Genomic DNA, 22,419 nt, shown 5'->3' with positions numbered 1-22,419 from the left:
TTGCCATAAAACTAACCGGATTAGTCTCCTTTAAAAAAAGACTCGATGGAGACCAATAAGGTAAAACTTGAGATTTAATATAAGATATTTCTTAAGTTAAAATTAATATCAGCAAATAGCATAAAGTTAAGATTATTAAAATCCAATATCCCTTACTTAAGTAGACAACAATTGTTCATTGTTAAATGCCCAACTCATTTTTTATGAATTACTTTTATAAGGCCCAAAAGTTTAAAAGCCCAACTTCATTAGTAAAATATTTGGTTAATCGAACCGAAACAAAAACAAAAACCGATCAGTTAAGAGACTACAACAAAAAAAATATTTCGGTCTTAGTTTTGACAAGGGCTTAAAACTAAACCAAACCAAACCGGCCTATACACATCCCTAATTTAGGATCAAGGCAGTGTTTGGTATGCAGCAATGATAGTAGGAATGGAATGATTCATTACGTGGGAATGAAAAAAGTGGTGTTTGATTGCTCAATGGAATAGAATCATCCATTACACATGGAATCTCATTCCATCAAAACCATTCCTTCCCTTTTTTTTCATTCAATTCCTTCTTCACCATACTTTCTCAACAATATCACCACCTAACCACCACCACCACCACCCATTGGCACCACCACCAACTCCGCCGACACCACCCACCGGCGCCACCACTATCGCCATCGCCACCACCATTTTCGTCGTTGGAGCTACCACCGTCGCCATTGTAGGGGTTTTTTTTTGGGGGGGGGGGGGGGGGGGCCGGGGGCGGGGGGTTAAAAAGTATTTTGAGATAGGAATGTTTTTATTATTTCTATTTCATTTCTATAATTTTTTTGGATAACAAAATAAAAATTAATAATTGATTTCATTCCTATAGGTTAACCAAACAAGACAAAGGAATGGTAATAATCCATTTCATTTCCTTGTCCATTCCATTCCTTCTCCCATTCCATTCCTCATTCATTCCATTACCTCCAACCAAAAACATACCCCAGATAGCGTTTGGTATGCAGGAATGACAGTAGAAATGGAATGATTCATTACGTGGGAATGAAAAAATTGGTGTTTGGTTGCTCAATGAAATGGAATCATCCATTACACATGGAATCTCATTCCATCAAAATCATTCCTTCCCACCCCCCTTCTTTTTTTTCATTCCATTCCTTCTTCATCCTACTTTCTCAACAACACTACCACCTAACAACCACCACCACCAACTCCGCCACCATCGCCACCGCAACCACCATTTTCGTCGCCGGAGCTACCACCGTCGCCATTGTAGGGTTTTTTTTTTTTTTGGTTAAAAGTATTTTGAGATACGAGTGTTTTTATTATTTCTATTTCATTTCTATAATTTTTTTGGATACCAAAAAATAAAAATTAATAATTGATTTCATTCCTATAGGTTAACCAAACAAGACAAAGGAATGGTAATGATCCATTTCATTCCTTTGTCCATTCCATTCATTCTCCCATTCCATTCCACCTTCGTTCCATTACCTCCAACCAAGTGTTATACTATTATCTATTTGTATGAGAGCTGCATTATTCCATTTTCCATATCATCCAAGAGTTACATAAACATTCAAGTTTTATCCCATTATGTCACATAACACAAAATTTATTCCATTATGATGCAAAGTTTTTTCCTTTTGCGACAAATAAACTTGTACTGATGCTACTCCAAATTGGTGTGCCGAGATCGGATTTCATCAGGATTTTGGCCCAAAACCGAAACTAATTTGAAAACCACCATCTCAAACAACACAAACAATGCTCCTTCGTATACGCTCCCCATCGGAAGCAGCGATGGTCCTCTTTGTTCCCCATCCACGCTGTCATCCGCCATTGTCTGCGCTGCTACATGTGCAACCACGCTTGCATACTTCACCGTAGATCCTGATATTAAAGGATATACATATATTAGAATTGATTTGTAATTGGGGTTTGCATTGGTGGTTTGGTTCGGTTTTTGGGTTTGTGTTTTTCAGTTTTGCCTAGGGGTGCAAACGAGCCGAGTCACTCACGGGCTACTCTAGCTCGGATCGAGAAAAAAGCTCAAAATGAGCCGAGCTTTATGAGCTCGAACCCGAACCTCAAATAAAGCTTGTTTAGTTATCGAGCCCGAGCTCAATCCTTGTATAGGAAGCTCGTTTAGGCTCATCGAGTGTTAACGAGCCTTGTGTATTTTTAAGGTTTGCCTCTTTTGGACTTCTATATATTAATTTGACACCGCACAGTCGAGCTTGAACCGAGCTCTGACTTGTTTAAGGTATACACGAGCTTGAGCCGAGCCTAGACTTGTTTAAGGTTTTTCTGATAATATATAAAAATAATTAAAAACGTATATAATTACTAATAAACAACCCGGTCAAGCTGGAAAAAACAACTCACGAGCTGAACGCAAGTTCTCATACGTCAAAAGCAATAAACGAATCAAAAGTTTGGTTTCTTTATCCACCACTTGTAACCTAGTGGCAGGAATGCTTGGGTTCTTAAGTGAAAACCCAAGTTCAATTCCCATTTATGTCACTTTTGTGGATATGGCAAGAATGAAAGATTTGAGTTAGGCCTTGAGAGGTTTTCAGTTTGAATCTTGAGCCTACCCGGGTTTTCATCCCACCGTGTGTTATGCCAGAGAGTTATGATCTGGCAACGGCACAACGACTAGCGGTATGGTTTCCCGGGAGAACTCCCAAGCCAAAATTTGAATCCATGGTAGGCCCGGTTAATAGAACATAGTCTGGCCAAAGTGGGCAGCAAGCTCTCCAATTTGAAGAGTGTGGTTAGGGGTGCAAACAAGCTGAGCCGAGCCCGAGCTCGACTAGGCTCGACCTCGGCTCGTTTAACTTACACAGAGCTTGAGCTCGGCTCGTTTTGAGCTGTATTTTCAAAGCTCGAGCTCGGCTCGTGAATAGATTTTCAAGCTCGAGCTCTATTTTCAAAGCTCGAGCTTGATTCGTGAGTAGATTTTCAAGCTCGAGCTCGACTCGTTTACTACTTATTACTTATTTTTTATATAATTATAACTTTTTTATATTTTTCTATTATAATTTTATGTATAAAATAATACATATTATTTAGTTATTTTTATTTATTTTTCTATAACAGTATATATATTAATTAATATTATATATATATATTAAAAAATTATATAAATGGCAGCCTCGTTTAAGCTCGCAAGCCAGCTCGAGCTCGATAAGTGAAACTCAGACTCATTTATTAAACGAGCTTACTTTTAGGCTTGAGCTCGATTAAGCTCGACTCGATCACGCTTTTTAACGAACCGATCAAGTAGCTCGCGAGCAGCCAATGGCGAAGCTTACTTAAGGCCAAGGGAGGCCCCCCCCCCCCGTTTTTTCGCGTAGTAGTGTAAATTTACCCGTTTTCGCTCGAAATTTTTTATGCGTAGTGTAAATTTAGGCGTTTTTGGCCGAAAATTTGAGTCCGCCCCCCATCGTTTGTGAATTTTTGTATACATTTTGAGTCCGGCCCCCCGATGTCTTAGTCCAAGCTTCGCCACTACGAGCAGCCAAGCTCATTTGCACCCCTAAGTGCGGTAACCCAAACACAACTTCGGGTAGGCAAGTCTAGTATATATCCTCTGTACCTGAATCCGGCTGGGCTGTGAGAACAAGAACCCGAGCGCCATTCGCTTTCGCAACACCACAAATGGCATCAACGGTGGAGAAGCCTCCAGGGCCAGCGGACACAATAAGGAGGTCATTAGAGGATATGGGAGGTGTAGTCATATCACCAACGCAATGAGCAGACAGGCCTAGGTGAGCTAGCCTCATACATAAGGCTTTCATCATCAGACCTTCTCGGCCTACGCCGTACACGAAGAGTTTGCCGCCACGGGCGGCGGTGGAAGATATTTCGTCGACGGTGGTTTGTAGAGGAGATGGAGTGGATGTGGTGGTGAAGACGGAGTTTATTTGGTTGCAGATTTTGGTGGCGAGAATGGATATTGACTCCTCCATTGATGAGTGTTGAGTGTTGACTGTTGTCCTGATGTTCATGTGCCTTATCTTTTGTGGGCAAATAAGCCGGTTAACTTGACTGACCCGAAACCGAAATGTTTTGAACTAATTGAGTAGAAACCTGTTTTGAACCAATTGAAACCGTAGGTTCGGAACCAGTTTGTAATATTATCCACCAAAACAGATTAAAACCCGAACCGGAACCGGAACCGAAACCGATTGCGACCTGGTTAAGAAACCGGTTTCCACCAAAACCGATCATAAACTGGTTTTGACTTTTGTTGAGGAAAAACCGGTTAACCAAATCGACCCGAAACGTGGGCCTTTGTAGAGGTGGGGAAAAACCGGTTAACCAAATTGACCAGGAACCGAGCCGGTTTGACACCAATACTACAGAAACTGGTTTGAGACTAGCTATTAGTCAGAGATTAATCGGGATTGATAGAAGAATAATTGGCGCCTAGTAGGAATTTTTACAACCATGCCTATACGTACTACTATTTAGCTTTACAATTTCAGTATGACGCTAGGATTTGAAGCGGAACCAAGTTCTGTTTGAGAGTTTCTACTTCAGTCATTTTGAAGTTTGAACTATATTTCAAAAGTTCGAGTTTAGCTTGTTGGTGGTTTTTAAGACTTAAGTTTGATTCTTGCTCAACTTGTTTATTGTTTTTATATATATTTCTGATTATATTTATATGCCTACACATTAATTTTTATTTATGTTAGACATAATCGTTTTGTTCACGGGTTGTGAAACAGGTCAACTACAACCTTTGGTATTTATTGTATTTTAGTGCTGTTAAAGCTTTTAACCTTGGATAATTCTGTAATAGATAAGATAAAACCGGTTTGTCAGGTTGTTTTATTAGATAAGAGAAAAATAATGAGTTAGCATATCTAGTAAAATGAGGTTGCAACTTGTGGAAGTTGCATGAGCAGGTTTGTCGAGGTTACAAGCGGGCTAGCTTTTAGTATAAATAGTTGGTTCAAGTGTCTTTGTAAGATATGATGATTTGATCTTTTCTTATCCAAAGCCAGTTTACCATCGTTTTCATTAGAAATTTTATTTTTTACAAGTAATATGCTTATTTGGACTCTTTAAGGCTAGTAAAGCTAAATAAGTGAAGGCGGGCTCATTTCGTAAACAAGCTAGTTTTAGGCTCAAGATCAGCCTGGAGCTTGTATAAGCTAATTCGAGCTTTTAACAAGTCTATCTCAAGTAGCTTATGTGTGTCTTGACTCGTTTACACCTTTAGCAACCACATCACATGAAGTCATTCATTTATATCAAAAGTTAGTAGTATTCTTTTATAAGTTTTCACACCCAATCTGATTTTGGTCCAATGTTTTTAGGTTTATATCTAGTTGTATTTCCACAATGGCTGGCAATATTGGCGGGTTGGGTCGGTTAAGGCCAAAGTCAGGATGAGTTCGGGTCAGAACATGCCAATATTTAAAAAACGGGTTATTCTGGTTTAGGTCAGAACACACGACTTTTTTATCACTCATTTGGTAACACCATGTTTTACTCTCCTAGAAGAAGGCATTAAACAGCAAAAAGGATGCAATGCATAACTCAAAAGATAAATTAAAGATGTCATATGAAAATATATTTTTATTATTTCTATATAGTAATCAGTGTGTTTTCATCTTAGATGCAGTAGTAATCTTATAACCATTAGCATTAGTTGCTGATTTTCAACAGTAAGGTGTAACATATGCAAATTCAGTAATTGCATGATGTATGTGGCAAACATCCGGACGGGTCAAAACTATATTTGACCCGAACCCGTTACTCAAACAACTCAACTAGCCCATATGTCTCATAAAATTGTATAATGTGGTATATGATCTATCTATCTACAAAATGAACATTACTCTAGTCACAAAACATCTTTTCCCAAAATACCCTTGAGAAAATACTGCCACTATTAATCTGAACCTTGGTAACACATCTTTTTTTAAGATTCAAATTCTCTTGCTTGATTAAATCCACACAAAAACTCAACTGTCTTATTACTTGTCTTTTTTCTTCATCTTTTTCAACCAACATCTTCTTTTGAATCTTGTTTTCTTCTTTCAATCTATCAATTTCTTCCCTCAAATTCATTACTTCTTCATCGCGTGTTTGATGATCATCGGTCTCTGATTCATTAGACTCATGATCATGACACAAGTCAACTGAGTCAGAATAACTGTCATACGATTTTTCCTCATCAGTGATCGGTCGAAAAGTAGTGGAGTTGAATCCAAACTTTTTGGCTTGGTCATAGTGTAGAGCTAGTGCCCGTTGGGTTAGGTATGAATCCTCGATTAGTTTGATAAGCTCGGGTCGTTTGGTGTAATACATTTCTGCGTGTTTTGCAAAAGAATCTGCTTCTTGGTCTATCAAGTTCAGCATGGATCCTGTCTTTTCATCCAGCTCTGTGCATTCATATGAAAGTCATTTAATGTTTCATAAAAAAAAATAATTTCGTTTCGTTTTCGGTTTTGGGTGTAATGTGTAAATATAAGTCTGTAACCGAAATAACCAAGCTGGGAAAAAACGACAGTTTGGTTTTAATGTTTAGTAAAAACCAAAATTTTGGTTCGGTTTTGCTTGGAACTAAAACCAAATCTGAACCAAACTTTTAGATTTATATTTTTTTATTTTAAATTTTAAGTAATTTGTAGTAGTTTAATATATAGTTTAACCCAAATATGTTAGCAAAATGTCTAATACTTAATTTCTTATTAACTAACGAAGAAATTTATGCCCAAATTCGTTATTTTTGGCCAACCTTTTATTTTCTTCCCAAAACTTTCATATGACAAACCAGAAACCGAAAAAACCGAAACCTAATGTCTTTCAAATACTCAAATTTTAGCCCAAATCTTTCAAGCCCAAATGTCAAAAGCGAAAAATCCAAGAACCGAAAATACCCAAACCAAACTGTTTTCAAAAAACACAAAAACCGACATTTTGTTTTTGGTTCGGTTTTATCCCAAAACCGAACTGAACGGACCCATAAGAAGAAACAATGAATCTAAACACAAAACTTATATCAACTTACTTTAATATATAATTTAATCCAAATAGTTTAGCCCAAATGTCTATTGATTATCCCATACGTCTAATAATCAATTTATTATCAACCAACAAAAAAATTTAGACCCAATTCATTTTTGCCAACTATTTTATCAGTCCAAAACTTTCAAGCCCAAATGTCAAACCCGAAAAATGAAACCGTCAGTTTTCAAGAACTCAAAAACCGACATTTCGGTTTTTGCCTCAGTTTTAGCATAAAGCCGACCCGACCCGACCTGTCTATTAATGATCCCAAATGTTTAATAATCAATTTTATTACCAACAAACAAAAAAAATTTAGGCCCAAATTCATTTTCGCCAACTATTTTATCAGTCCAAAACTTTCAAGCCCAAATGTCAAATCCGGAACCCGAAAATGAAACCGTCAGTTTTCAAGAACTCAAAAACTGACATTTCGATTTTTTTCCTCGGTTTTAGCATAAAACCGACCCGACCAGACCCATCTATTAATTATCCCAAATGTTTAATAATCAATATATTATCAACTAACAAAACAATTCAGGCCCAAATTCATTTTCGCCAACTATTTTATCGGCCCAAAACTTTCAAGCCCAAATGTCAAATCCGAAACCCGAAAAACAAAACCGTACAGTTTTCAAAAACTCAAAAACCGACATTTCGGTTTTTGCATAAAACCCACCCGACCCGACCCATGCACATTATTTGTAACAGAAGTTTTCATGCTTCATATTAAACCATAATTGTGTGTACCTTCAAGAGTTGACTTAAGCCATGGAGAGTGTCTTGTGATCATGTTATTCTGACTCTCAACCCACCACACCATTTTCTATATATTCACCTTCCCTTATTAATATCCCACAATATTAAAGGTTCATTACCAGAAACAAGAACACAAGCAGAAAAATGAACAAGTTGGTTGAGGGATATAACGATATTTATAGAGTTTGAAGTTGTTTGTTGTAAAGTTAACGGACTAACCGTTGTTTGGAGCGTCTAATCCAAAAGAGGAAATAATAAATAATTTGTAAAATTTACCATTTTTTTATGATTTAATATAATTGGTAATTAGTTAGTTACCATCAATATTTTCAATTGCCTAAGACATGGATATTTATGGAGTAAATTCTTTGTTAATTGTTGTACATTCTAAATGATAAATCAATCAATTAATCATAAAACAGTAAAAATGCAAAGTTGTTGATAGAGTTTTTGAGGTATTTAAGTGATAAATAATAAAAATATTATGTAACCTTTGCTTCTAATACAATAATAAGAAATATATGTATTATAATACAGAGTTTGAATCAAATACAAATTACTTTTATAATGAGAAGTGTACAAATAACTAGAATAATTATGTTAATACTAGGTAATTATTATTTCGCTATAACTTTTGAATTATAGTAATTATTATTACGCTATATTATTTTTTATTACAGCATAATTACTCTAGTTCAAAACTATAATTATTCTAGTTATTTGCATATTTAGTATGTTAATTTTATTTGTACTGGATCACGTCACTTATAATACATGTATAGTAATAAGAAGTTGTGCATTGAGTCGTGTTTTGTCCTCTTTAGTTCCTCAATCCTTACTACAGTTACTAGTCCAGGTTATTTTAATAGCATATTTGTACAATTTACCATTTTATGTAATCTAATATAATTATTGATTAGTGAAACTGGATCAAATGCATTTTACTCTTAACATGAAAACAGTGAGAACCAATTTGTTGTTATTATTAGGTTTATTTTTATAGGTGTTTGCTGTTATTTTTTGTTCGTGTTTGCTAATTTTCGATTATGAGACGTTATAAGTATTTGCTGATTTATATTTTGTTGTTATTATTAGATTTTTTTCTTTTGCGTTATAAGTATTTGTTGGTATTTGTTGTTATTATGTTGTTCTTGATTTTGATTCTTTTGTTGTAATTTTTAGGTTTTTTTCTAATCATTGTTTATGTAAATTGGTATTCTAGTTGGTATTACCTCTTATGTTCTCATTTTTTTATAAATGGTACTATTTCCTATGTTCTCATGTTAAGATTAAAATACACATGAACCTTCCCCATTGATTAGTTAGCATAAACATTTTCAATGGCGCAAGACACAAATATTTATGGATTTAAGTTCTATGTAAATCATTTTAAGTGATAAATTGTATTTAATTATTATTTTAAAAATACAATAATATGAAAGAATTCAAATTCCATGATGATGCTATTCATATTTCAACTTCTGAAAGTGACTAACATTCAGAAAATCAATCTACCATAGCAGTCATTCCCATCCACATTTGTGTGGCAAGTTCGAGACTGATTTGGTAAGCTACAAGCCAGCCAACTGAGAATTGCCTGAGTCCTAACCGACTCACTCGCACCAACGTTTTACAGCCTCAATTCTTATACTAGTTCTTCACATAATCTAACAGAAAGTATTGAGTTATTGTTAACTATGCATCAAATAAAAGAAAATCGCACAACTAAAGAAATGGTCATGCAAAACATTAATATATGCAACCCAAAGTCAAAAACAATCCAAAGATAGTTAGAAAGCTAGAAATTAGTACATAAGTTTGTAAAAGTAACCTAGTGCCCATGCATTGCTAGCTACTATGTACAAAAATCAAAACCAACAAGTCAATGAATCACATTCATGTCGCGGGTCCAGTCGCATTCGACACAAACCCGCTACCACAAAAAATCGGGCGCATCCAGCCATCATCAAACTTCCTCCAAAAGTAATGAACCGTGGTTGTAGGACTGTTAAGTAACATCTTTAGACTCGATTTGGTTGTTAGAGTTCTTCCATGGTTTCCATTTTCAGGATTATCATCATTATGCCCATTTCCTAAAAGTGGCATTGATGATGTTGTTGGGCTCGACGGTTCGGTTTGGCTCGACTGAGGTAACAGCTTCCTTATTAGCGGCTTAGTCAGCAATCCAAATACCTGTAGACGAGCATTTTCAAACCTTTCATTAATATCTTTTGTAGGGGTGGCAAATGGGGTCGAAACGGGTCAATTAAAAAAAGGTTGTTTTGGTTTGGTTCGAACGGGTCCGGGTCGAAACGGGTCAGAACGGGGGTTGAGATCAAGAACCCCTCAAAAAAATATTAGTAAAAAAAATATAAATAAAAAAAGTAAAAAAAACTAAACTGATTCTTTCACAGTCCTCGTTCAAAAAAAACCCAGAAAAATCGAACCGAAACCAAAAATCGACGAAAACAAACAAAAAACCAAAATCGAACCGAACCGATCGAAACCAAAAAAAATCGATCAGAACGAAACCAATAAACTGAAACCGAGCAGAAACAAAACTGAAAAGCCTGAAATCCACCAAAATAAAAGAAACCGAAACCCAACCGACCCATTTGAAATGCTTTGGGTCAAGACTGCCACCGCTAATCTTTTGTTAAATTTTGATACAAATATTATATTATAACAGGTAATGAAGGGATTGAGATGCTTACAACAGTGCTGAAAAGAACAACAGTAATGGTGCTGGTGATTAAAAGTGCATTTGCAGGCTGAATTGTTTGTCCAGAACCAGTAAACTGCAAACACATTAGAAAAAAAAATAAGTAAATATATTTAAAGTTTATTGATTTTTCTACCGAGTTTACCTTCTTATACGCAAGCGCAATCGATACAGCTCCTCGCATTAGACCAGCCCACCAAACTGTAATCTGTAAAAAAGTTATGATAAAAGCATTATTGTTACAATGAGTCATCCAATAATCAAGTAACTTAAATATACTTTTTACTTGCCTGCTGTTTCATCCCGATTTCCTCATTACCGTCCCTTCCCCTCCGGATGAAGTTAGAGATGCATGAAAGTGGTAAAATGAAAGCCACTCTTCCAAACATAATCAGCACGAGCAGTATAACACTTGCCCAGATTGATTTTCCAGGGCTGAAATATTTTAAAAATAATAATTAAAAAAAAAGAGTTTCGGTTAATAAAGTTGGTTACAACTGACAAAACTTACAACGGTTACCTGTCATTAATAAACCTCCATTTTTCGACGTCCAAGGAGTCCATACCGACATACAGGAAAATAAACACCTCTGCAATGTATGACATTGTTGCAAAAGTATGCCTACAAAGTGCAAACCACACAACATAAAGTAAATATTTTGATATAATTATTCAAACTATTTGAAAGGGAATTTCGAGATGATTACACACTTTGTGGTCACTTGTGATTTATGAGTGACGTTATGCCACGCGTAATGTGACATTACAATCCCACAAAAGAATACAGTAAGGATCCCACTTAATCCAAACACCTGAAGAGAATAAGAATAAAAGTTAGTTTTGTGACAGATTACCCAAACTGCCCTTAGAGCCGTTTGTAGAGCAAGCACTTACTTCAGCTGTAATGTACGAAAGATAAGCCATTAGCATCATGAGAGCTACTTCACGGTCAGTTGAATGCCTGAAAATTGACAAATTATTCATTTAGCATACAACCGACATATAAGTATATAATAGCTGTGGACCTTCCAAAATATAGCATTCTAATGATGAACGCGCATAGCAACCCAACCTGCAAGTAAAAGATGAAGAACGATCACATCAACGGTTATAATAATTTTAGCAAACAAATACTAGCAAATATATAGATAAATGAAGACTTACAAAAACTCCCAACACGGTGCTTAGCGCGAACAATTTAAGAAAATTAGCAGTAAAATTAAGAGCGATGCTGACGTTCATGTCAGATAAGTCGAATTTTGTGATGGCGTTAAAAAGTACAACTGAAGTTGCATCATTCACAACGCCCTCCCCGAACACCAGACTGTATAATAACGGTGTTTCTTCTTGATTAAGCACCTAATCACAAGATAACATTTTGGTTAAGAAATTATTATTAACTTTTAAAGATCACAATTTAAAAGTACATGTACCTGCAAGGTGCAAACAGAATCTGTTGCAGAAAATATGACTCCAAGTGCTTCTCACAGTCAAAATAAAACAAAATAAATAAATAGAATTTTAAATGAGAAGGTTAGCAAATAATGTTCATTAAATCATATGAAAATTAATACCTATGACAGAAAATAACAAGACATAACACTTATGTCAAAATATATATCACTAGAAAGTTAAGAAATATCACATATACCCCTATAAAATAATGAAAATACCATATTTGCTCATGAAACAATTCATAATAGGACAATTCTACCCTTATTTTTCTCTGAACACTTAGAAATTTCATATTTACTCATTTGTAAGCTTAAAAGTTCATAATAATACCTTACTCAAAATACTGGTTTCAAATCCTTAACTGTTTTAACTATGTTTTTTATTTATTATGTGTTTTTTCCAAAATTCTTGTGTTGGTAAAAGATGGATTTAAAGGTTTTAACTATATTTTGATATTATTTGTTTTAAAACTGATTAACAAAAAGTTTAATTCTTTTAATTTGGTTTAGATACATATTTTAGAGTTTGATTAACAAAAAGTTTAATTCTTTTAATTTGGTTTAGATACATATTTTAGAGTTTTGTGGCTGACCTAAAAATAGATATCATTACTATTACTGTACTTTATAAAACACTACCAGAATCAAAAAGAATTTCAATGTTTGCACGTGAAATTGGATTGAAATTTTCGTTTTAATTAAAACGAGTTCTCAAACTAACCTATGATCGAAGCAAAAAATATATTCACAAAAATTACAATAGGATTTAAAAAGGTAATATGTTTGAGAAGGGTAAAATGGTCATAAATTAAGCGTTCATATAAAAGGGGTGTATATGATATTTTAAGTTTAGACTGGCGATACATGATATCTCACAAGTTTTAAGGGCATATATATTGCATTCAAGTCTTAAAATGAAAAACTCATCTAAACTTTGGAGACACGAGGAAAAAGAATAAATACCGAGATAGTCCTTGATCTCGAGGTAACCAATATCCAATATAGGAAACAGACGCGTTGCACCTGAACCCAAAAAAAAAATCAAGTTAAAGTCTAATAAACCTAAATCAACTAAACACTTCCTAAAAAAATATAAAACCACAGAGATGTTTAGCTGTAAGCATTTAACATACCGAACGATATGAAGGCGAACGAAATCAGAGTACCAATAACTCCAAATGACGTAATGGTCATGAAATTGCGGAAAAATTGCTTCTTTTTCACTTGAAACCTGTTGAAATAATATAACAGTAATCATAAACTATTAAAATATGTGAAGACACTATCACATATATGTTATTTCGAATCATTAATACATACCCTGCGTTGAATATTATAGGCGGAAGGAGATAAATAAAGAAAAACTCTTGCTTGAATTCCAATATGCGGGAGCTTTTACCACCAGAAGTTAGTAAAATAACACATCCGGTGGCTAAACCCTGTCAAAAACAGATAATCATGCAACACATTAAACCAGTTTTCATTGTAAATTTGTTTATCTAATTATATACCGAATAAGTAACTTACGATCAGAAGGGCGGTGATTGATTGATTCAACCATCGACTATTTTCAAGTAGATGACCGAGAACAATGCAGCCGCATAGAAGGGCTGCAAATAATGCTATCTGGTCTATGAACTCAGTTTCTGGGTCTGCGGTTGATAGTAATGAGCGGATGTGTGAATCCATACTGCACGTTTGCAAAAAAACAAAAAAATTATATTCTATGATTTTAAAACTCAAAATACGTTAACTTTGTTTACGATATTCAATTTTATGCATGTAAACGAACGGAACTAACAAAAACAAGAGCGCGCTCGTGTTCGTTCATTAAAAACATGAACAGGTTCGTGCTCAGTTAATGTTTGTTCATTAAAAAAATAATAAATTTGTTTGTGTTCGATCTTAAAGAGTTCATGAACATAAACGAACAAATATAAATGAATATAAACAAAAATAAATAAACAATGAACACCAATTGAAGTCTAATACATGTTTAATTATTTTTTAAAATAACAAAACTTACATAGTTAAATGGACACCATGTGTTCATGTTCATTCGCTTAAGTAAATGAACCAAAAATTTTGTTCTTTTTGCTTAATCGAACACGAACGTGAACAATTAAACAAACCAATTTCTTATTCGTGTTTGTTTGAATGAACATGTTCGTGTTTGTTTATGTTCGTTCGCTAGAAAAATAAACCTAACAGTCCATGAACTTAAATGAACATAAACGAAAATTAATAAACAATCCTAAGCGAACACCGACTGAAGTCTAATCCATGTTTAATTATTTTAAAAAACAATAAATTTACACAGTTACATGGATTAAACAAACATAAACACACCGACTTAAACAAACGAACATAAACAAACGTTCACTAACATCAATTAACAAACGAAACATGAGTTCATGTTCGTTTGCTCAATTAATCAAACAAAAAAAAAGTTCAAAAATACATTATCATAGCCGCAAACTTTGTTTACAATATTCAATTGTAGTAGTACTAGCCTACTAGGCCTATAAACAGGCCAAACAGCACACGACCAACATATTCATTCATTTAACTTAAACCAAACACGAACAATTATACAAACCAATTTCCTTGTTTATGTTTGTTCGTTAAAAAGTTTTATATTAAAAAAACGAGCATAATTGCATAAACACGCCTAAACAAACTTACAGCCTGACGGTTCACGAACAGTTCACTTAATTTGTTTACACGCCTAATATTATTATATATTGTAGTAAGCAAAAACATGTCGGTCGGTCCTCAAAGCACAGAAATCGTAAATAATAAAGCAGACGCCATACCTGAATATCCGGCCAGCAGATGAATTTGAATGACAATAATAATAATTAGGGTTTGGTAAAAAGCAAAGCAAGATGAGTTGTGAGTAGATGGAATAAGGCAAGTAATGCTACGAAAGTACGTTAATGAGTTTGCGTGATGAAGGACATGAAGGTGATCGGTGGGTATAATAAGTAAACCGTCTATTCAAGATTTACGGTCAATGTTTACTGCTTTTTCTCCTCTGAGTATTATTTAACATTTATCCATTTGGGATAAAATGTGTTTAAATCTATACTTGGATCATTAAATACACAAATATCATTATTAATTAAAATCTTATTTTTTTAAAGCTTTCGTTTCGTAATTGTAAATTTCATCTCAATTATACAGACTTTTCTAACCATTTTTTTTTCCTATCTTAAAATCTATCAAATCTTATATTTGTGATGTGAACCGATCGTCTGGCTTTTAAAATGTGAACTCATCATCTAACTTAAAAGTCAGATGATGGGTTCACATCGCAAATGCAAGATTTGATAGATTTTAAGATGGGAAAGAAAATGGTCTTCTCTAGCTAGAAAAGCCTTTATAGTTTAGATGAAATTTACAATTACAAAACGGAAATCATAAATAAGACATCGAAACAATCGAATCAAAGAAAGTATTTTATGTTAAAAGTTTATAACAACCTCGTTCTGATCTCTTCGAATGGTCCGCCAAGTATTGTATTGAATAAGAGATTTTGGTTTTGATAATTTTCAATCTCTGGAACGAATTTATGCTTATTTTACTTTTCTATGCTTTCTTTTTAATTAATTTATGTTAAAATGTTGCTTTTTTAACTGAGTCAGTCTTGAGAAAACTTATAATTTTGTTAAGAGACTTGAGATGGTTCCTCTTGCTATTTGTCTCTCCCTTTTTAAAACTAATATTATATTAAGATCTATGAAATGTTGAGAAGTATATAAAATATGTGTTATCTTACTAAGAAAAACAACTTAAAATTACATATATTCATTATGTATCTTTCTTTACTTTCTTGATCTAATTAGTCGCGTATAATTATTTGCAATATTTTCCGTAACTAACAAATGCGGTATTAAATGAACGCTATAATGTAGATACGTGATATATGCATACTCAAATACTTTACTAATATTAAATAGATACCTTTCTTTAATAGCACGTGCTACAATTTCTTAGAAGCCCACAAACAAAAGTAACGCATTTAAATTAAAATAAATAAATAAAACCTAGTTAAATCTTTTGTCCCATCCCACCTACTTCATTGTGGGTAGGTGGTTGGTAGCTTTCTCGTGTGCAACTGAAAATAACTATAATGTTTTAAAAAACTGATTTTTTACTCATACTGGTTTTGGCTAAAAATTGGTATAACTGATTGAACTGATTTGTACCGAAAGGTTCAACTGAGTTGAATATTTTACTTTGTAATTTAATATAAATGTAACTTTCACTCAAAAAATAACCCAAAAATATATGATTCCGTTAAAAAATATATTCTAAAAGTTAATCCATAATAAAAAATAAAACAAAAACACTTGATGTTCATAAAAATAAGCAAAAAGTTTACTCATGTCAATGTTATAATCACTAGGTTAAAAGTAATAGAAAATATGGCAGCAAAATATCAAAAATCTTTTGGACTTAAAACCGGTTTACCGGTTTAAACAGGTATTTTAGAAAAAACCGTCGGTTTGATGTTCTAGCAAACCGTCCAAATATACCGGGCACAAAACACCGATCTGGTATGCGAAACCCGGTATTATCGGTTCAACCGGCCCATACAAACCGGTTTTTAAAACACTGGTACTATACTTGCAAGAGAAAAAATGTTTAGCGAGTAAAGGATCAACAAACAAAGATTTGTCTAGGTATCATATGGGTGACCAAATGACAAAAGTCACTGTCAGCTGAATAACCTAGCCTTACGGAACGCTTAAGCGCCTCCAAGTTATCTTCAGTTTTGGGGACATTGGTTGTAAAACTTGGATGCCCTCAGGGTCGAACCGAAAATCATAAAAACCTTGGTCTTCCTTCACTGGGTCACCCATGCCCTTCCCAAGGTGTTGTCTGTGGATATCAAACTCGAGTCTTCATTGAAGAAGCCAGACTTTCTACAACCACACCACATTTAAAAGGACGAGGTTTACTTCATTAAAAAAACAAAATAGATAATATACCTAAAGATTTATAACGTCCTACTTTTGGAATTATCAGGTTTGTAAAAACATTATAGCGTAAATGAGTCTTAACTTTTATTTTCGTATAAACCTTGTGTTTGGTTTAATTACTCAATTATTATATAATATAAATAAGAACAACGCATTGTTGTGATTGGTTTATTTGGTGGCCTGTGATTGGTCCAAAAAAATTATATATTTTTTGTTTTAAATTTGATAATTAAAAGGTTATTCGCATCGACTTGTTGCTGTAATGCTTGGGACCAACAAAGCTCGAGTTTTACTAACTACCGGGTTTTACTAACCCTTTTGTTTTAGTTCAGGTACCGTAACGAACGTAACCGAAAACAATCGAATTTGAGTAGACTCAATGCCGAAACGCCCGGGATCGACAACGATCAGGTCTTACCGACCGAATAAAGGTCGTTTTAAATATATTTATTTTTTTACATGTTAATTTGATGAATTTATTTTTTAGTTTTAATGCTCAGGATTTACCAACGTTTTTTATACGGTACCATAACTGAAACCGACGAAAATCACGTCGACTCAGCGCCGCAACGCCTGGGACCGACAACACTCGGATTTTATCAACCAAATAAACGTCATTTAAAAAGATTAAATGTTAAATTGACATATTTATTTTTTTTGGGGTTTAATTATGGTACCGTTACGAACATAACCAACACCGACCGAATACATGTCGAATTGCCACTGCCACACTCGGGTTTTACCGACTCAATAAACATTGTTTTAAACATGTTAATTTATTTTAATAATACGTTACACAAGTGTAGCTGCTTTTTTGGGGTTTTTTATTTTGATTATTTTAATTTGACGAATTTGTTTTCGGGTTTAGCTACAGTATCGTAACGTATGTGGCTAATACCGACTAAATTCCTGTTGACTCCCGGGTTTATCGACCAAATGCTTCGCGCAACGCATGCGGGGATATCAGTGTTATTACCGTTACGCCATTTGTAATATGTTAACTTTTTTTTGTTATAACTTATACGAGCGGCGCTACTGTTTCTTGAGTTGACAGGTTGATTTTTTTAATTTAGTGTTGGTATCTTTATGAACATAACTCATACCAACCGAACCCACATCAAGCCACTGTCGCAACACGACGGATACATAAATAGATCCAAAACAGCTCGGCACAACGCGCCGGGTAAAAACTAGTTGTGTACATAAACATATGATTGTTTCGTATGTATGTTAAGTTACGACGTGTTAAGTGCATTAAGATATTAAAACTTGATTCTCTTGAAAGGTTATTTCATTCATCAAATTTCCCGTACGTACAATCCATCCTTAATACTCGATGATTTCTCGACTAAAAACTAAAGATATATCCGTTATAGAAATTAGATATGCCAAGTAGATAATTATAACCTAACAATACATGAATATATCATATTAAAGTACGACAAAACTCGTCAAAAAAGAGACATGATGGTATCGTATGCCACTCTCGACGTATGGTATGCCCAACGGTATACAAAAGGGGTAGATCATGGGGTTTTTGGGTGTGTGGTCAAGTAGGGTGGCATATTGTACGCCCATGCCAGTACAAACCGATATATATGTGTTTTGGATGATTATAACATATATAAAACCGTGTCAACCTGTCGAAGACTCGACAAATGCCTATATATATATGGCATGTTTAAAACAAATGCTAATAACTTGCTACTTGAAAGCATCTCTACCCTATCAAGTGATTTCTTTATCTTTTCTCTCTTATGGAAACTTATCAACATGTCCATACTTCAATTTTCAACAGACACGTGATTGCCCATTTAAGACTTCAACTTTCGTTTCTCGTATAGCAGTTAGGTTTTCAACATTCGAACATGGTTTATGTTAATATGATGGCGTGTATTATACATTCTACTCCATCGTATGGTTTACCGTATTACAACTAAAGTAAGTGTATAAGGACCCATTTTATTCTGCATGCCACATAAGCGCCACATAAGATACGTTTGGTTCAAGTTACGATCTCTTGATCTTCTCTCTTGCACAAAATAGTTGCAACCCCGTTGCGAAAAACCCAACAATCCTTGGCCCACCGGATCCTGGTCTTTGGAAATATGGACTCGAGCCTTTGCCAACGGCATTCTTCTTCGTAGTTATATGTTAGTGGCATTCTCCTGATTCTCGGTTCGGGAACGGGATTTGGTTACTCCATAGAGTGATGTTTTTGGAGAAATACAAAAAACATAGTTTTTTTTTAATAGAAGAGTAGAGAGCTGAGAGAGTATAACTATGTGAAAATATTGAGTGAATGAGTGACATATATAGGGTTGTTTAATTATTTTTTTAAGCTAACTGTTATTTGACCATTGTGGGCCATCACCAACATCAACGGTCAACCCGTGGAAAAGCGATGTTCCATCACTGATTCTCGGTGAAAAATAACCCCCCAAAAAAGAGGGGTGTCACGGAACCCGGATGGCTTTTCACCTAATTTTTCTTGGGGTAAAATATACCCCCCTTGCTAAGTATAGACTTAAATTGTAGTTTGAAATGATTAAGTTTTGCAACTTAAAATGAGGTACATTTGACTCTTGTTCAATGTAATTACTAGATTTTAAGTAAATATGGTTGAATAAATTCATATCATAAATTTTTAACAAACATATCACATACAAATCCGTATGTTATGCATATTATTTATTAAACTAATTTGTTCTTTTTTTTTCTTTTTCTTTTTATTTTTTACACGTGTATTTACACATATGTCAGTTATGCGTAGGTAATATAAACATATAGTTTACATGTATGCAGGTTTTATAAATAAAATAATCTTGCTCATATTTTTTTAATATCACAAGAGATGATTAAATATGGCATTTCCATCATTTTCTTATATTTTAAAATTTTTCAAAATTGAATATGAATGATTTAATTTATTCTTTATTTTCTCGTAAATACCCGTGTCATGTATAGAACTCTCCCATCTTTACGGATCGGGCGATTATGAGGACCGGTTGCCTTTGGTTTTTATTAAAAGCACCTCTCGACTACTTCTTTTTTTTTTCAATTATAAAAAAATTATAACATGTAAACGCTATTAAATCCTTTAGTTTTCTTAAATTAAAATTTATAACATGCACTTATTTTTTTTGAAGTTTAAAAATGGGCAATTCAATTCATGATTCAACTATTCAAGCATTACCCATTCAACAATTTGGGCCGGCCCATTTCTTCAATTCTGTAATACAACTTTTGCTTTTGATAGAGTATACGGGCCTTGATAGACCCAACCTCTTTGGACCCATCGAGCCAATAAAATATCGTTACAATCAATCATGTAACCAAAATTAATTGTTTTTGGAAGATCCAACTCTATAATTGGCGACATGAAATTGACCATAAAGTCATAAACAAACAAAACTCTTATCTTTCAAGCATTAAATGTTGTATTAAAATATAAAAATGAAAATTGATAAATATATGGATGTAATGAAGTGAGATATCTATGTCAAAAACTTTTTTTTTTTTTTGCAATGACTAAATGAACACAAAATATCACAATCTTGGTCCCATGGTTATGTCGTTGAATCATTGTTCGGCCTCTATGGAGTATGGACCTCTTGGTGGGTTAGGTTCGGGCCCGAATAACATTGGACTTGGGTCGTGAGTCATGTACCAGTTGGTCCACATATACGTCTATAACAGTAGTTTTTCTTACGTTCAGTTATGAAACTTTAAAATAATTATTCAGCTTTCACTAAATATGTAAAAGTAATTGTTTTTACCTTATATTTACACCAAAATATTACCTAATCTTGCTTTTGTACCGCACAGCTAGACTATAAACTACTAGGTTATGAATGCATTTTTACCTATGACCGATAAAAATAGTGACATCACAAAGGCTTTTTAAATGGTTGTAATTGGTTAACTACCATAGTCACTATTATATATATATATAAAAAAGTAATTTTCATTCCTCACTAGATTCACTGTTCAGGAAACCTTTGAGTTCTGCCACACAATATTTGTTAATCCTGCTATCTTCTCTCTTTTCAATCTAACTCACTCCTCGGCCACATAATTCATTTCTCTCAATTATTATATATTATAAAAGTATACTTTTATTTTCTTCAAATCTTGACATACAAATTTGGCAAATATACTTTTAGCCCCCCCCCCCCCCACATACTTTATTTATTCAACTTTTGGCACACAACTTTAGCAGACATGCTTTAGGCCCTTATACTTTCAGCACATATACTTTTAGTTCCTAAACTTTATTTACAAACTTTGATTTATTATAAATTTGGAACAAAAGTTTCACACATACGCTTTTTTGCTCCTCGATTTTAGTTTTGCGTATGTACTAGCCCCTCGACTTTCGTAATGAAACTTTTGCCACAAAACTTTTACCATAACGAATAGAATCAATACCGACCGACTTCCCGCCACATACCCGCTGCAAAGCGCGGGTAGAAACACTTGTTTAGATAAAAGTTTGTTATATCAAATATTCAAACCGCAACAAAACAGTTCATTACGCACAACATCAAAGCATAACACACCTCATGCTCATACTGTATCACGCAAAATTTTCTCGTACTGGAGTAGGTTTAGTGTATGCAAACTTTTAATTTGTTTCTTATGATGAATAAAATTTTTAATCATGCTAGTGTAAAGTCGCTATTTTATAAACTATGCACTCATTTTCTCTTCATGATTGTTGCTAAAATACACAAGTGTGTCGTTGTTGTGGAGAAAAGAGCCGGGTGGGGGTGGGGTAGCTTAGTGATTGACCAAGACATGAAGGATGACATGCAAGACTACTCACAGCTAGTTGTGTCATAGTAACCAGGATCGCTTCTTATAATCATAATAACCAGCTAGTTGTGTGGATTTAACAGGGGTTTCCCCTTTGGTAGGCTTGGGGACTAGTGGTTTCGCAGTCGGTCAAGCCGCATTAAAAGCTGCTTCGGGCAAGGTGGCAAAACATGAGAAGACGTGTCTTGACAACCAACATGTATTTATTTGTAGGTTCCCAGCCGGATCTACACGGAATATCTCGTTCTACGTAGGTGCGGAATCCCTACGTAAGACGTTACAAGCGTAGAAGACGATACACGATCAAACACACGTTACAATAAACAAAAACACGTTGTATTGCAACTGGAAACACGTGATTAACTAATCACTGATTACACAAACTCGTAAACTCGTTAACTCTCTGACTCGATCGATTATGATCTCAGCCGTAACCTAGCTGCTTATAAAGACGACAACTTCGCCTAGCATGTTTAGGCGAAGTTGTCCCTAACTTCGCTTGTTCCACAAGTTCGCCTATATCAAGCGAACTTGTGAGAACTTCGCTTACATCCAAAACACAAATCCAACTAACTCGATTACAGACACTAGACACTGAACTACTGACATCATGCACCAACAGACTCCCCCTTGGCAGTAGCTTCATATCT

The 22,419-nt window shown here is 34.4% G+C and overlaps 2 protein-coding genes and 1 pseudogene across 3 annotated transcripts; all 3 read right to left on the bottom strand.

The window, feature by feature from the left end:
- Nucleotides 1–1,646: 1,646 nt before the first annotated feature.
- LOC143571984 (uncharacterized) lies at nucleotides 1,647–3,983 on the bottom strand. Its single transcript, XM_077057265.1, has 2 exons — nucleotides 3,604–3,983; nucleotides 1,647–1,892 (listed from the first exon to the last, which is right to left on the bottom strand). Exons 1-2 carry the CDS (start codon nucleotides 3,974–3,976, stop codon nucleotides 1,672–1,674), a joined length of 594 nt encoding a protein of 197 aa, XP_076913380.1. The 5' UTR covers nucleotides 3,977–3,983; the 3' UTR covers nucleotides 1,647–1,671.
- A 1,875-nt stretch (nucleotides 3,984–5,858) lies between these two features.
- Nucleotides 5,859–7,851, bottom strand: LOC143572002 (protein NETWORKED 3A-like). Its single transcript, XM_077057276.1, has 2 exons — nucleotides 7,779–7,851; nucleotides 5,859–6,403 (listed from the first exon to the last, which is right to left on the bottom strand). The coding sequence occupies exons 1-2, from the start codon at nucleotides 7,849–7,851 to the stop codon at nucleotides 5,859–5,861; spliced, it is 618 nt and encodes a 205-aa protein (XP_076913391.1).
- Nucleotides 7,852–9,669: 1,818 nt separating this feature from the next.
- Nucleotides 9,670–13,652, bottom strand: LOC143571983 (sodium/hydrogen exchanger 3-like; annotated as a pseudogene). Its single transcript, XR_013142191.1, has 14 exons — nucleotides 13,491–13,652; nucleotides 13,284–13,402; nucleotides 13,097–13,194; nucleotides 12,927–12,986; nucleotides 11,943–11,989; nucleotides 11,674–11,868; nucleotides 11,535–11,581; nucleotides 11,404–11,470; nucleotides 11,221–11,321; nucleotides 11,030–11,131; nucleotides 10,800–10,944; nucleotides 10,655–10,717; nucleotides 10,502–10,585; nucleotides 9,670–9,980 (listed from the first exon to the last, which is right to left on the bottom strand). The product of XR_013142191.1 is annotated as a sodium/hydrogen exchanger 3-like (transcript).
- Nucleotides 13,653–22,419: the final 8,767 nt, after the last annotated feature.

Source organism: Bidens hawaiensis, unplaced genomic scaffold (genome assembly GCF_021521415.1).
Source record: "Bidens hawaiensis isolate Kalapana, Puna unplaced genomic scaffold, B.hawaiensis_p1.1 tig00025659_1, whole genome shotgun sequence".
Classification (NCBI taxonomy): domain Eukaryota; kingdom Viridiplantae; phylum Streptophyta; class Magnoliopsida; order Asterales; family Asteraceae; genus Bidens; species Bidens hawaiensis.
The sequence above is the reverse complement of the archived record's forward strand: the minus strand, read 5'-3'. Positions and strand labels throughout refer to the sequence as shown.

What these genes read in the sequence shown, in the direction of transcription:
- LOC143572002 (XM_077057276.1), bottom strand. Translation starts at nt 7,851, where the DNA reads ATGGTGTGGTGGGTTGAGAGTCAGAATAACATGATCACAAGACACTCT. An exon ending in GCTTAAGTCAACTCTTGAAG is followed by an intron (nt 6,404 to 7,778) that starts GTACACACAATT and finishes ATGAATGCACAG; the next exon opens with AGCTGGATGAAAAGACAGGA.
- LOC143571984 (XM_077057265.1), bottom strand. Translation starts at nt 3,976, where the DNA reads ATGGAGGAGTCAATATCCATTCTCGCCACCAAAATCTGCAACCAAATA. An exon ending in CACAGCCCAGCCGGATTCAG is followed by an intron (nt 1,893 to 3,603) that starts GTACAGAGGATA and finishes CTTTAATATCAG; the next exon opens with GATCTACGGTGAAGTATGCA.